The following is a 15,547-nucleotide window of genomic DNA, read 5'->3' as shown; positions in this document are numbered from 1 at the left end:
AATTGGAAATTACGAGAATAAAGTCGTAATATAATGAGAATAAAGTCGTAAAATTACGAGAATAAAGTCGTAATGTTGTGAGAATAAAGTCGTAATAGAATAAAGTCTTAATATTATGAGAATAAAGTCGTAAAATTACGAGAATAAAGTCGTAAAATTACGAGAATAAAGTCGTAAAATTACGAGAATAAAGTCGTAATGAATAAAGTGGTAATTTATGAGAATAAAGTCATAATATTATGAAAATAAAGTGGTAATTTATGAGAACTCTAACAGGAAGAGCATCTTCTCCCTATGTTAAAATGAAGAATATTGAGCATCTTGTGAAGTTATATTTATATATTTATAATATATTACAACTTTATTCTCGTAATATTATGACTTTATTCTCGTAATTTTACGACTTTATTCTCATTACATTATGACTTTATTCTCGTAATTTCCTTTTTTTGTTTTTTTGTTTGGCCCTAATACTCCGTCGTAGATTTAAGACGTAAAAGTCCTTCCAGGAATAATGGTGACGGATGTCCAGAACCTTTTTGAGGAATATGCAGACTTCTGCAACCAAGCGTCTCACCAGCCACATCTGAGGAGACGCTTGCAGCTTTTTTAACTCCCAATTGCAATGGCTTCTGGTTGCTGGTTAGATTTGTTGAACTTCATATGCAACTTCATATTAAGATTCATCAGGATATTTGTGTGTGTTTCAGGCCCGAATGAAAAAAGGAATTATATTACATATTCAATTATAAACCATGTTTAAAAAATTCAAATTCAAACTATGAGTGGGTTACTGTAGGTTACTTGGTACGAGGGGGTGACCTTTATCTCGGGAACATCTTCATGCATGTGCTCGGAATATTTTTGTTCTAAAGTTTTACAGAAATCCTTTTAAAACCCTGGAGTTTGCTGCATTTCGTAGGAAAATAAAAGAAATATTCAGTAGAATAGGACCTGAATAGAGGAATATAAAGCGCTCCATTCATCAGTTATATAACTATTAAGACTCAGCAATCAATCCTGGCACAAACAAAGATATTTGTGTCCCATCTCCAACATAGTGTTGCTGACAAGCTCTGCACTCGTTCCTCTGCTGCTGCTGCCGGCTATAATCTGTGATTTGTACAAACACAAGTCCACATTGAACTGTAGGAGTCTAGTATTTGTTCCTGCAGACGTCTAAAACGGCCTCCAGTGTCAATTACAGCAACTGACCCCTGCAGCGTCTGAATCACCTTCTCCAGTATGTAATAACCCACTTATCCTTCAATTTACTAAGTATTGAGCACTGATTTGATTTGCTTTATGACGCTTAAGAAACTGCAATTCTTCAGGTATTTCAATACTTGAAAAGCAGGAGTGATTAAAGTACAAAAGTCTGACTGCAACACTCACTCGTCACGGGTGTATAAATAATCTGATCGCCATATTCACTTGCACAGAAAGAGTGATTATTCTGTTCCCTGAATTAATATGTGAAGGAACGTAAAGCGGGTCCAAAAGGCCACCCAGGCGAACAAAACCAGCACCGAGTAACACGTTCTGGCAGGAAGATTCATGGTGTGTGTGTGCATGTATGAGTGTGTGCCAGTATCAGATCTTCCATTTTTAAGTAAGATCGTGAAAAAACTGTTTTTCAACAGCTTAACTGCTGCGATGTCTTCCAGTCAGGTTTTAGACGGCACCACAGCATCGAGACGTCTGAATACAGACGCTGGAAACAGTCCTAGTTTTACTGGATCTCAGTGCTGCATTTGACACAGTTCACCACAATATTTTTCTAAAACGACTGGAGAACTTGCCGGGTCTTTCTGGAACTGTACTAAACTGGTTCAAAAACATACTTAGAGAACAGGAAGTACTTTGTGTCAATTGGTAACTTCACATCTGAGCAGACGAGAATTACATGTGGAGCTCCCCAAGGTTCCATCCTGGGACCTCTTCTGTTTAACATCTCCATGCTCCCACTGGCACAGATTATAACAAAAAAAACAAAAAACCATATCTATGCAGATTATATATACTGTATGTATGTATATATATATATATATATATATATATATATATATATATATATATATATATATATATATATGCATTGAGGAGATTAATGACTGGATAAGCCACAACTTTCTCCAGCTAAACAAAACTGAGGTAATTATCTTTGGAGCCAAAGAGAAACAATTACAGGTCACCACGGGGCTTCAATCTATACACCTAAAAACCACCAACCAGGCCAGAAATCTGGGTGTAGTGATGGACTCAGACCTACATTTGGAAAAACACATTAAGGCAATAACAAAGTCAGCCTACTATCACCTTAAAGGGAAAGTTCGTTTTTTTACAACCTGGGCATTTTTTATGGTTGTATACTCACCCAGAGGTGTTTGGTGTCATTTGGAGTCCTTCGGAAGATATTAGGGTTTTTTTTGCAAGCCGCTTCTCCATATAACGGTAGCGGATGGCGGCACAGCGGGACACAGATGCAGCATCTAAATAACATTTATTTGCCGCGATTGCCGCGAAACTCGTTCATTTCTTTTATAAATCACTAGATCTGCTTCCAGGACCTGTTGTCTACATCCGGGGCTGTGTGTATAACAAGGAAATCAGTTTGTAAACAAGACCTCTGAACTCATGACGTCATCTCTGTGCGCGCACTCTGTCCTCCGTTCAGTGAGCTCTTCAGCCATATACTCCGGCTCAAAACGGTAAGGACGACCATCATATTCAAAGTCGTCGTCCACAACCTCAGAATTTGACAAATATTCAGACATGTTTCAAATAACTAACAGTAAACTAACAGTAGAACTCCAGCTGTACACAGAGCTGTGTCTGCGATGCGCGCACAGAGATGACGTCATGAGTTCAGAGGTCAGAGATGTGTTATTTAGACGCTGCATCGTCCGTGTCCCGCTGTGCCCCGTTCACTACCGTTATATGGAGAAGCGGCTCGCAAAAAAAACCCTAATATCTTCCGAAGGACTCCAAATGACACCAAACTCGCCTGGGTGAATATACGACCATAAAAAATGACAGAAATAAGGTCCAGGTTGTAAAAAAACGAACTTTCCCTTTAAGGATATGTCAAGGTTAAAAGATCTGTTGTCTCAAGACGTGTCAAGATGCGTCAAGACCTGGAAACTAGTCCAGCATTCATCTTTAGTAGCTGTAGTTGTAACAGCATCTTTACAGTCCACATTAAAATTCAGTTAGACTGGCTTTCTAACTGCTGCTCCAGTCCTCACTGAGACCAACAAAGTGGACCACATCAGTCCAGATCAGTCCAGCTCTGAGGTCTTTACACTGGCTGCCTGTCCATCAGAGGATAGACTGTAAACTTCTGATGCTGGTCTATAAAGGCCCTGACACACCAAGCCGATTGTCGGCCGTCGGGCCGTCGGTGAGCGTCGGTGCGCGTCTGTCGGCATAGTTTCGCCGGTGTATCCCGCACGTCGCCACAGGTCGGCCTCCCGTCGGGAGCTTTTCAGCTGATTTGACATGTCGAATCGGCGTCGGCCGTCGGTCAAACAGCTCACTCTGTGATTGGCTGTTCCCAGAATTTCCCAGAATGCTTTTCGTCGTCATTTGCGGACTGAATCAAAAAAAAAAACATGGTGGACATTTCTTATTTTTTAGTGAATAAAATCAATATTTTGAGTTAGTTTCTGCATAAAAATGCGTTTTGATTACATTTCTAGCGAGAAATATATATTTTACTTTCATAATATTCACTCAGTGAATGTACATGATCCATCGCTTGGTCGTTGTTGCGAAGTCTTTTTCAAACCTCGCCAGAATAAAGGCTGATTTATGGTTCCGGGTTACACCAACGCAGAGCCTACGGCGTAGGTTACGCGGTGTCGCATGCCGTACGCCGTACCCTACGCCGTAGGCTCTGCATCGATTTAACGCGGAACCATAAATCAGCTCCGGAGCCGGCAGGCAGAAATCCCGAAATTTTCGGAGCAAATTTCTTAACAGGCGTAGCTACAACTGTTAGATTTCATCTATTAAACCAACATTTATCTTCCTTAATGATTTATTTCAGCCAGCGGTAATTCTCCACAGAGCTGCAGGTGGTTGTGCCGTCTGTTTTGTATTGCACTTGTGTTTTCTCAATAAAACTTTGAAAAAAAAAAAAAAGCGCTGTCCTCCTCCTTGAGCCCCTGAATACAGACTACCGCTGCCTGCTGGTATGGAGGGGAATTACCTCTCACGCATGCGCAGAACGTACGTGCTAGTTCGCCGTCGGGTGTCGTATTTGCGGTGTGTCTAGTGCTTCTTTTTGAGCCCGACCCAGACCGACACAGGCGACGCGAGACGACACAGCAGTCGGCCGACAGCGGGCGACGTCGGGTTGGTGTGTCCTGGGCTTAAAGCTCTGAACGGTCCAGAACCAGAATACATCAGGGACCTCCTGACCCATATGAACCTTCCAGACCCCTCAGGTCATCTGGAACCGGTATCCAAACTCCCAGAAGGCCTCAGGTCAGCTGAAACACTCAAGACCCGGTTGGAGACTCACATGTTCTCAGCTGCATCTGAATGAAGCTCCAAACCTGCACCACTTTACTTGGAAGCTTTAGTTTCAAAACCTGATCATATTTTAACTTCTGTTTAATGTGACTGAATTTTAACAGTTTAAATCATGCATTTTATTCTATTTTAATTACATTTTCTTCGAGGTTATGATGTTTTAATGTCTCTGTAAAGCACTTTGAATAACCTTGTTGTTGAATTGTGCTGTACAAATAAACTTGAGTTGCGTGTGTGCGTCTGTTTGCGTGTTTGTGTGTTTTCACAACATCACAGAGTGAAACTTTCATTCTGCTCAGTCTCACCTTCCTACACCATCATGTTCTGGTGCTAATGAGTTTCTAGGCATGAAAAAGAAAACGCATTTGTGTTTCTCTGCTGCAGTCTCCTGCGCTTTTGTACTTGGTTAATTCCAGCACAAACACGATTATAAAAGAACAGCAGTGAGAGATGTTTGGGGTTCCTTGAGGACTGAAAGGAATATGAACACAGAGAAGTTAAAACGAGGGAAGGGAGGTCCAGCCCACGTCCATGTTCCAGTGGACCCTGAGAGTCGGGTAGTTGCAGGTTTTACTTGGGTTGGCAGGTCGGCTGATTCAGAACGCTCCAGGACTCTCAGTCTTCATTTGTGCGGTTATCGTGCTCACGCCGGACAAATCAAATGCACATATGAGGTCCTGAGGTCTTAATAAACCGTCTCTGACAGAGAAGCAGTCCGACACGAGTCCCCAGCAGGGGACGGATGGAGACGCTGGGCTCAGGGAGGATTTAAAACAACGATTATTCTACTCTGATACGGGTCTGTGACATCACAGAGCCTTCTATTCCATTCACAGGTCACTGAACAAGATAACGTCAGCTCAGGACACAGTGCTCTTCTGTCTGTATGGGTCCAAATCCCAGGAATCAGGAACATATGTGACTTACGGCAAAGAAACCAGGCGATTATAAGACAGCACGCTCCACTGCAACGCTGGACTGAAGGAAACTTCCTTCCTTCTTTCAGTTCACCTTTGATGCACGGATCATTTTAAAGTCCTGAACGAGACCAGGTCCAGAGAAGCTTCACTATCTGAGTCCGAGAACTAAAGGCTGTCCAAAACTCTGATGAATATATTTGATCTGTGGTGTTAAAATTCAACTAAGACCTGAGTTATCCACCTGGTCAGATCATGTACATGCTCCCACTGGCACAGATTATAACAAACAACAAAATAAGTAAGGGATAATGACCGACGAGGTGTACATTATCAGAAATATATGGAAGACGCAGGGGTTTGCCTCCGCGAAGTCCATATATTTATGATAATGTCACCTCGAAGGGCATTATCCCGCTTATACCATGGTCACTTACCAAAAAAACATAAATATTAAAGTTATACATGCTTTAATGTGTTTTCAGTTGAAATCAATAGTTTTATAACAAGCCACAACTGAGCAGACTATTTAATCTCTCGTCTGCAGCCGTTCTAACCTGGCAAGTTACAAAGTTTTTTAACAAGCCATGACTCAGTTTCCTTGGTAACGGGAGATATTCTAGTCCGCTCGGCTATTTTCTTTTCTCTCCTCTTCTGCATCCCAGTCATCAAAATTGTTAAATTCACCAAATAAATTAAAATAAATTACAAAATCACTCAAGTCGCCGTTCTGCGGTAGCCGGATTTTCTTTTCTGAATATTCGTTGCCGTGGTTACCACCTGGCAGTTGATCCAGCGCAATGATATTAAAGTTATCAGGCAATTTGACGAAACTTGTTTTCTAGGTGGAGGTTATCACTTTTAACCTACACCTGCCAGCCAATCAGAACCCAGTATTCACACAGACCGTGGTATAAACTACCATAGCTATGCAGATGACACACAGATATATACACACACATGTATATATATATATATACACATTAGAGCTGGGTATCGATTCAAATGTCAAGAATCGATTAGATTCCGATTCTTAAGATTCAGAATCGATTATCACCATTTGATTCGATTCGATATTGATTTGGGTTAGTGTTGCCTGGATTATATGACTGTAAAATAACTATTGAAATAATAATTTCACAATAATTATTGTGAAATAACTAAGAAATAAATAACTCAAATAGGCATTTCAATATCCATTTAAAGTGCAAGAAAAGAAAGAAATTGCAACAGCTCAAGCAGTAAACAAATTATTTTATCTTGTCTGATTTATTCTGTCACCAGACACACAGCTGGACATGAAGCACCCGGCATTTTTCAGGTATTTCATGACAAACCGTGTCCGATAAGAGAGAAACCAAACAAGCTATAGTAAATATAGATAATATGAACTTCATTGAACTAATATAACATTTAGAAATTTAAGCTGAAATGTCCAGCATTTTCAAAAGTTCATTTAGTTCAGGAGTTTTCAAAACTACTGGGACTACTTGGATTAAAGTTCACCAGGCAAAAATGTAATGATAAAAAAAAAAATCGATCTTTAGACATACAAATCGATTTTTAGGAATTAATATGAGAATCGATTTAGAATCAGAAATAATATATATATATATATATATATGTATATATATATATATATATATATATATATATATATATATATATATATATATATATATATATATATATATATATACAACCTGGTTGCAGAAAAGCAACCGGGTTCTGACGGCCGGGATTCGAACCAAAGAGAGGAGCCAAAGAGAAACGATTACAGGTCACCACAAAAGGTTCAATCTATACACCTAAAAACCACCAACCAGGCCAGAAATCTGGGTGTAGTGATGGACTCAGGCCTAAATTTGGAAAAACACATTAAGGCAATAACAAAGTCAGCCTACTATCACCTTTACATCAAGGTTAAAAGATCTGATGTCTCAGCAGGACCTGGAAAAACTAGTCCAGTATTCATCTTTAGTAGCTTGATCATTGTAACATCTGTGATTGTGTGGGTCGAAACCTGCAAGCTGGTGCACGAGGACCCGCTGGAGACTTGAGGACAGGAGGAGATACGACACTAGCTGATGGAAGAATTCATCTGCATGTCTGTGGTTTGTTGTCAGAGCGACCCGTCGGGACCGACCCGGCGGAACCGACCGAAGGAGCGGTTTGTCACCGCCGTGTTTTCACTGCAATGCGCGTGAACATCTGCTCAGGTCCGTCTGTGTGTCTTTTCCTGCAAGTGTGGACATGAACAGCCAGAGCTGCTGCCATGGCAACGCAGCTTTACAGGCAGCTAAGAGCCAGCAACACACACACACACACACACACACACACACACACACACACACACACACACACACACACACACACACACACACACACACACACACACACACACACACACACACACACACACACACACACACACACACACACACACACACACACACACACACACACACCTGCCAGGTATGGGTTTGTCAGACGCCTCGTGTGAGAGGTCAGAAGTTGATCAGTTCAGCAGAAACTGTGTTACATCACACGCACACACACACGCACGCACGCACGCACGCACGCACGCACGCACGCACGCACACACACACACACGCACACACACACACAAACACACACACACACACACGCTGAATTCCCGGGTTGCCATCAAAGGACAAAACCTGGCCAGGCGAGTCCAGTTTCTCTTTTTCTGCGGCAGAAGTCACATTTTCTCAGATCGATGCGTTTCCCATCCGCTCTAATCTCAGCCGACCTTGGGCCGATGGACTGGGGCGAAAATCATAATCACAATTATTTCAATCAATACAGAGTTACTTAACCCTGGAAGAGGTCGCGCGTTGATCAAGCTTTTTAAAAACGTAGTATTTGCTCTGGGTGTTGGCGGTGGAGGTGACACTATTCATTGCTTCTGCATAGATGGACTCATGTTCTGTTTAACATCTACATGCTCCTACTAGCACAGATTATAACAGTAGCTATGCAGATGACACACAGATATATATATATATATATATATATATATATATACACACCGTATTTTCTGGACTATAAGCCGCTACTTTTTTCATAGGTTTTGACCATGCGGCTTATACAAAGGTGCGGCTATTCTGTGGATTTTTCTTCCACCGCTCGGGGCACTTTAACCGGAATTAGAATCAAAACTAAGACAAAATAAATGCAAAGAAGAATACGCTACTTCTTCTTTAGCAGATAGAAGTAGGTAGAAGCAGATTTCAAACACATAAATAGATAAATAAATACCGGTTCTTTTCTCTTGGTTCTGTCTTGTTTTAATCAGCAAAGTTGCTGCCATGTTAAAAGACACTGTTAGGAAAGGATCTATTTAGGTACAAACATGTACATCATTTACAGTTCAAAATCCTTCTGTACATGTAGTAAATATCTAATCTAACAACATAAATATCTGCGGCTTGCATATCTTTTTTTTTTTTTAAATAGAGCGGATACGGTTTGTATGCAGGTGCGGCTTGTATATCTTTTTTTTATTATTTTTTTAAAAATAGAGCGGGTGCAGCTTATAGTCCAGAAAATACGGTATATATATATATATATATATATATATATATATATATATATATATATATATAAATAAATTTATATGTATAACCCGGTTGCAGAAAAGCAACCGGGTTCTGATCCCCAACACAAGAACTCTTACGGGCCGGGATTCGAACCGGCACCGCTGGCGCACCCGCTTAAGAATATACACAACCAGGTCCAAACGGGACCACCGTCCCGTCTGCATCCAGGTACCACAGGCAACATCTCAGTACAACTCTCCTTCTCTCCTCCAGACTCAGACCCAAACCCAGACTCAGACTCAGACCCACGCTTCACGCCTCACAAGCTCTCATCCTGCACCACTCAGCTCTCATTCTTCACCAGCACAAACCAGCCGTCTCCAGCTCCTCTCCTTTTGTTCACCCTCATTTATCCTCTAAAAGATCCATCTCTTCTCCTCTGAACAGAATCACCTCCTCCCTTTATTCCCTTTATTCAGCCCAGGCTGCAATCATCACAACCCTGAACGCGGCTCACGCGGCTGTGATCGATCACTCGCCGCGTGCTTCGCGTTGCCCTTAATGAGTCAATACAGCGAGGAACCAATTATTCCTCCACACAGAAAAATCACACTCCAGCTCGGACCACACTCGTTCATCAGCGCTCCATCACACAGGTGAGCGGGGGGGCCGACCTGCTGGATGAAGGTGTGCGCTCCGTGGGGGCTGAGCAGCAGGATGGCTCTGCGCAGCGTGTCCCGGTAGCGGTTCAGCTCCTCCGTCCTCATGGTGGTGAACAGGTTGGTGAAGACCTTGCTGATGTTCCTGTCCACGCGCTGCAGCGCCACGTCCACGCCCTGGCGGGACGTCTGGTCCAGGAAGCCCTGCAGGCCGCGGATATCTGGGGGGGAACCAAAGAGTCACCAGATCAGTCGACCGGAGAACAAACGAGACAAACGAGAACATTCATGATGGACGAGGAAACACCACAGCTACTAAACCTGGATGAAACCACACCGTTAGTTCATTTGTTCAAAAGTGGAGCCAGGACAATCGTCATGGAGACCTTCAGAAAGGTTTGGTGTGTCAACCACCCCCCATCACACCCCCAACCCAATAACGTCAGAGCAGATCACCCGTGTGTCGGTCCTCCAACACTGGCAGGTAGTCTGGCTCATTCCTGGACCTCTTGTTCACTCTCTATTGAAGCTTTTCCACTAGAACAGGGGTCGGCAACCCGCGGCTCTAGAGCCGCATGCAGCTCTTTAGCGCCGCCCTAGTGGCTCCAAAAATGTTCAAAAATGTTTGACCTTTTTTTTTCCTTTTTTTCTTCTTTTTCCTTTTTTTTCTCTTTTTTCTCTTTTTTTCTCTTCTATTTTTTCCATCTTTTTTCCTTTCTTTTTCTTCTTTTTTCCTTTATTCTATTTTTTCTTCCTTTTTTTAATCTCGACATTTCAACTTTTTTCCTGAAATTTTGACTTTTTTTTTTACATTGACTTTTTTCTCAACATTTTGACTTTTTTTTACGAAATTTTGACTATTTCCTCGGCATTTCGACTTTTTTCTCAACATTTTGACTTTTTTCTCGAAATTTTGACTTTTTTCTCGACATTGACTTTTCTCTCGAAATTTTGACTATTTCGACTTTTTTCTCAACATTTTGACTTTTTTCTCAACATTTCAACTTTTTTCCTCGAAGTGCATAATGAAAAAAAAAAAATCTTCCCCTAGTTATAACTAATATATATGCAGCATTTCAACTTTTTTCCTGAAATTTTGACTTTTTTCTTGACATTGACTTTTTTCTCAACATTTCAACTTTTTTTACGAAATTTTGACTATTTCCTCGGCATTTCGACTTTTTTCTCAACATTTCAACTTTTTTTACGAAATTTTGACTTTTTTCTCGACATTGACTTTTCTCTCGAAATTTTGACTATTTCCTCGGCATTTTGACTTTTTTCTCAACATTTTGACTTTTTTCTCAACAATTCGACTTTTTTCTCAACATTTCAACTTTTTTCCTCGAAGTGCATAATGAAAAAAAAAATCTTCCCCTAGTTATAACTAATATATATGCAGCATTTCAACTTTTTTCCTGAAATTTTGACTTTTTTCTTGAGATTGACTTTTTTCTCAACATTTCGACTTTTTTTTACGAAATTTTGACTATTTCCTCGGCATTTCGACTTTTTTCTCGAAATTTTGACTTTTTTCTCGAAATTTTTACTTTTTTCTCGACATTGACTTTTCTCTCGAAATTTTGACTATTTCCTCTGCATTTCGACTTTTTTCTCAACATTTTGACTTTTTTCTCAACATTTCGACTTTTTTCTCGAAGTGCATAATGAAAAAGAAAATCCCCAGTTATAACTAATATACATGCAGCATGTGTTACCTTCATTCTAAGGCTTATACAAGACTTTTCACTTTTGCGGCTCCAGACATATTTATTTTTTGTGTTTTTGGTCCAATATGGCTCTTTAAACATTTTGGGTTGCCGACCCCTGCACTAGTACCTACTCAGCCCGACTCGACTCGCCTCAATTTGGTTCTTTCCCACTAGGGGTCTAATGTGCCGAGTAGATACTTTTTTCTGTAACTACTCTGCCGAGGTTCTAAGAGGCTGAGTCGGCTGTATCTGACATCATCACACTACAGGCCACTGATTGGTCGGGAGGTTGGGAGTCAGACGTCTGAGTTAGGATGTGACATCAGTGAAAGAGCGTCTCTGACGGCGGCTTCTTGTTCATTTTATTCGACAGGCAATATCAGCGCAAAAGTCTGTTTCATGATCCAACTCTGAGGGTCAGATGTTCATAAACCTGGTGCTGAGGAGAGAATTAAAAAGGGATGTAGACGGTGATAAGGAACAACCAGATCTACCAGGAGCTCTGTCACTTCCTAGCTGCTAGCGGTAGGTACTAGTGGAAAAGTGCCATTAGTCCTGCTGCATCATGTCATCCAACCTTTTTCCACATCAACCTCCATCCTTTTTGTTCCAGCTTACATGACGATCCATCCGTCAGCACAGACACCTGCGTGTATGAAGCATCGCTCCACCCCGGTAAAACACTCAAGAGGCTCGGCCGTGGGATGTGAAATTCAGAGATCTGTGATTAAATCCGTCTCAAAAGTATGCTAATCCCATCGCCCAGGGAGCCGTCAGAAATCATAAACCAGACAAACGAAGGTGCTTATTGTTTATTCCAGGTTTTCCTCAACTCAGCACTTTCCGGAGTAACTTCTGATCTGGATCCTTCTGAGGAGAAGTAAACATTAAAGCTTTTAGCACCTGGGAGTTAAAGTCACAGCACTTCCCTTCCCAGCATGCTCGGGTGACAGCGGACAGACCGCCTGCATGAGTCACCGACTTCATTTATCTGAGATTCAAAAACAACAAAGGTTTTTAATAGTGATGCACCGATCGTTCGGTAACCGAAATTGTTCGGCCGGAAATGGCAAAAAAACACTTTCAGTGTTCGGTGGAATAAGTGGGAAAAAAAACGAACAATTAATAACGGCGTTGTAATATAAATAGACTGGCCGCTCCGTAACTGTTGCGCACCACATAAATCGTTGGCCAACCAAAAACTAACCACATAAGAATTTAACTAACATTCACCAGCAGGTGGAACCAAAACAACATAAATCAATCTATTACAGGTGCGTTTAGATGACGAAATCAAACAGGAAGAGCGTGGAGTGAAGTGGTGCAAACATGTCAGCAGTGTGGAAGTATTTTAGAGTGGTAAAGAATAAAACAAAAATGGCTGTTTGCAATGAATGTTCTGCTCAAATATCTAGAGGGGGCACATCTGCAAAGTCTTTCAGCTACAAGTTTGATTTATCATTTGAAATGATAAAAAACCCTGAGCACTTTAATGCATTTTTATTGTTTTAAGGCCTATGTTACAATGTTCAGTCAGTTAAGCCTAACGTAAGCTCAAAGATGGCCAAAAAATATATTTTGCTAATTTATTTATTTTAAGTTATTGTTCTTTGCTGGTATAATTTCTGCTGGAATATTTAAGAAATGCTGGGAAATTAAACATTTTTTCAGTTTTTTATTTTCAACAAATTTTTTCTACCTTGTAATTTTGTAAAAGATTTTTTTCTTTTAAAAGCATGCCTAAATCAAATTTATTTGATTTATGCAATGGTGAAAAAATTGGCAAAATAAATGAAAAACTACGAAGAACCATGTTCGGTATTGTTCGGTATTCGGCCAAGTGTTTATTATTATTTTCGGTTTCGGCCACAAATTTTCATTTCGGTGCATCACTAGTTTTTAAAAGGAGCATCGTCCCGAGTTCAGCTGCAGGACCCGGATGTAGGAGGTCTGAGGTGGCCGGAGCAAAAACTGCTCAGCCAGGAACCCTGCAGCAGGGATGCAAAGGACGGGGGGAGCAAGACACCACGGAGACAGGAAGACCAGGAGGACCACAGACCGGGAACTCCACAGTAGGGATGGGCGGTATGGACTAAAAAATGTATCACGATAATTTCTGCCATTTATCCTGATAACAATAAAAATTACGATAAAAAAAATACCAATTCAATTCCTTCCTTCCTTCCTTCCTTCCTTCCTTCCTTCCTTCCTTCCTTCCTTCCTTCCTTCCTTCCTTCCTTCCTTCCTTCCTTCCTTCCTTCCTTCCTTCCTTCCTTCCTTCCTTCCTTCCTTCCTTCCTTCCTTCCTTCCTTCCTTCCTTCCTTCCTTCCTTCCTTCCTTCCTTCCTTCCTTCCTTCCTTCCTTCCTTCCTTCCTTCCTTCCTTCCTTCCTTCCTTCCTTCCTTCCTTCCTTCCTTCCTTCCTTCCTTCCTTCCTTCCTTCCTTCCTTCCTTCCTTCCTTCCTTCCTTCCTTCCTTCCTTCCTTCCTTCCTTCCTTCCTTCCTTCCTTCCTTCCTTCCTTCCTTCCTTCCTTCCTTCCTTCCTTCCTTCCTTCCTTCCTTCCTTCCTTCCTTCCTTCCTTCCTTCCTTCCTTCCTTCCTTCCTTCCTTCCTTCCGCGTGGATTTAACGCAGAACCGTAAATCAGTTTTACACAAAAACATCATCAACGGGAATTTATCGTTTTTATCGCGAGATGACAAATTCTTATCGTGGGGAATTTTTTTGACGGTTTATCGTGAACGGTAAAATATCGCCCGTTCCTACTCCACAGACAGGACTGACGGGATGCAGGTGTAAAACAGTCAGGGAGGACTGGACATTGGGATCAAACCAGAACTTCAAGAACCAAGACATAGATTTTCAAAATAAAACAGGAACTGGGGTAAAAAAAAAAGAAAAGAAAAGCCTAAACCATGACAGAGTGTAGTTCTCATGTATCTGAAGAAATCTGGTGTCAAAATGAAGAAGTCACATGTGACATTTCTGTAAAAGTTTAAATAAAGCATCAATATTAGCAAAACCACAGTGGAATTAAATGACATCTAAACGTTTTCACGGCCAGTAGAAGATGGGCGGCTGACAAAACCCCGTCACTTCAGGCATAAGGTCCAAGAGACCAAAAGCAGTTTGATTCGTCAGCTGGGAGTTTCCCTTCCAGGGGAATATGATTTATGGTGGTGAAGCAGCGAGGGCAGGACTTAACTGCCTTCGCTGAGCCAGTTCCTGCTGGTTCCTGCCGCTTGTGTATATTACATCCTGTTTTGTGTGATCAGAAGCGGCCCGGGTAATCTTTGCATCATCTGCCCCCGGTACCGGGGGTGTGCACCAGGAAGGGGGTCCCATGTTTGGGCTGCAGGTCATTTGACATGTGTCTGTAATTTCCTGGCGCAGCGTTGCTCTCAGAAACGACACGAAACATGGAAATGAAACACCAACACCGGGCTTCAAGGAAATCACACATAAATCGGAAATAAAGATCTATTTCGGCTCCACTTCATCGACCAAATAAGGTAAATTATAAACATTTTAGGTAAAAGATGAAGACTGCAGGAAGCCTTTTAGTGGCAGAAGTCACATAAAATGACCGTTTTATGGCTTTCATGTGCTTTTGAGTCAAAAATGATACTTTTACAGCCAAAACCATGTTAAATAACATCATTGTTGAGGTCTGTATGTGTTGGCCTCAGCCTGACTAAAACCTGACTAAAACTAAATTTTATCTTAACCCTTTAAGACGTCTGGAGCGCCGGTGCCCCTGTTTGCATATTGATTTTCAAAATGTATGTACAATTACAACCAAATAAAACAGAGCAATAATTATTTTTGCATGTTAAACAGGAAGAATCTTATTTACATATCCTGCATTTAGTGTCCCAGAGTTTTAATCCATTAAATCGTTCGGAAAAATCCCATAATAATCCAGTAAAATTGCAGAAATCTTCATAATTGACATTGCAGGTTATTTATAGATCCGGTATCTGTTCACAGCACGTCCTACGTTGACACGTACATCCCGTTGTCATCAGGTTGGATTTTTTTCCCCGCCACTTCCAGCAAAAATTGAATTTGCGCTCTTGTTCGTGCTTTTTATCAGAGATTTTCACGAAAGATTACTCAGCGACAACCCACACACACCACACACACCCACTACACACTCA

General features: G+C 41.3%; 1 protein-coding gene across 1 annotated transcript in view; it reads right to left on the bottom strand.

Annotated features, from left to right (window-relative positions):
• Positions 1-15,547, bottom strand: part of grid1b (glutamate receptor, ionotropic, delta 1b) — a 430,666-nt gene that overhangs the window by 265,725 nt on the left and 149,394 nt on the right. The window contains 1 exon segment of the mRNA XM_061709214.1: positions 9,694-9,899. Within this exon segment, the coding sequence (XP_061565198.1) occupies positions 9,694-9,899 (206 nt within the window).

The sequence above is a fragment of the Cololabis saira genome, chromosome 19, assembly GCF_033807715.1.
Source record: "Cololabis saira isolate AMF1-May2022 chromosome 19, fColSai1.1, whole genome shotgun sequence".
In the NCBI taxonomy this organism is placed as follows: domain Eukaryota; kingdom Metazoa; phylum Chordata; class Actinopteri; order Beloniformes; family Belonidae; genus Cololabis; species Cololabis saira.
This window is presented reverse-complemented; position numbering and strand designations above follow the sequence as displayed.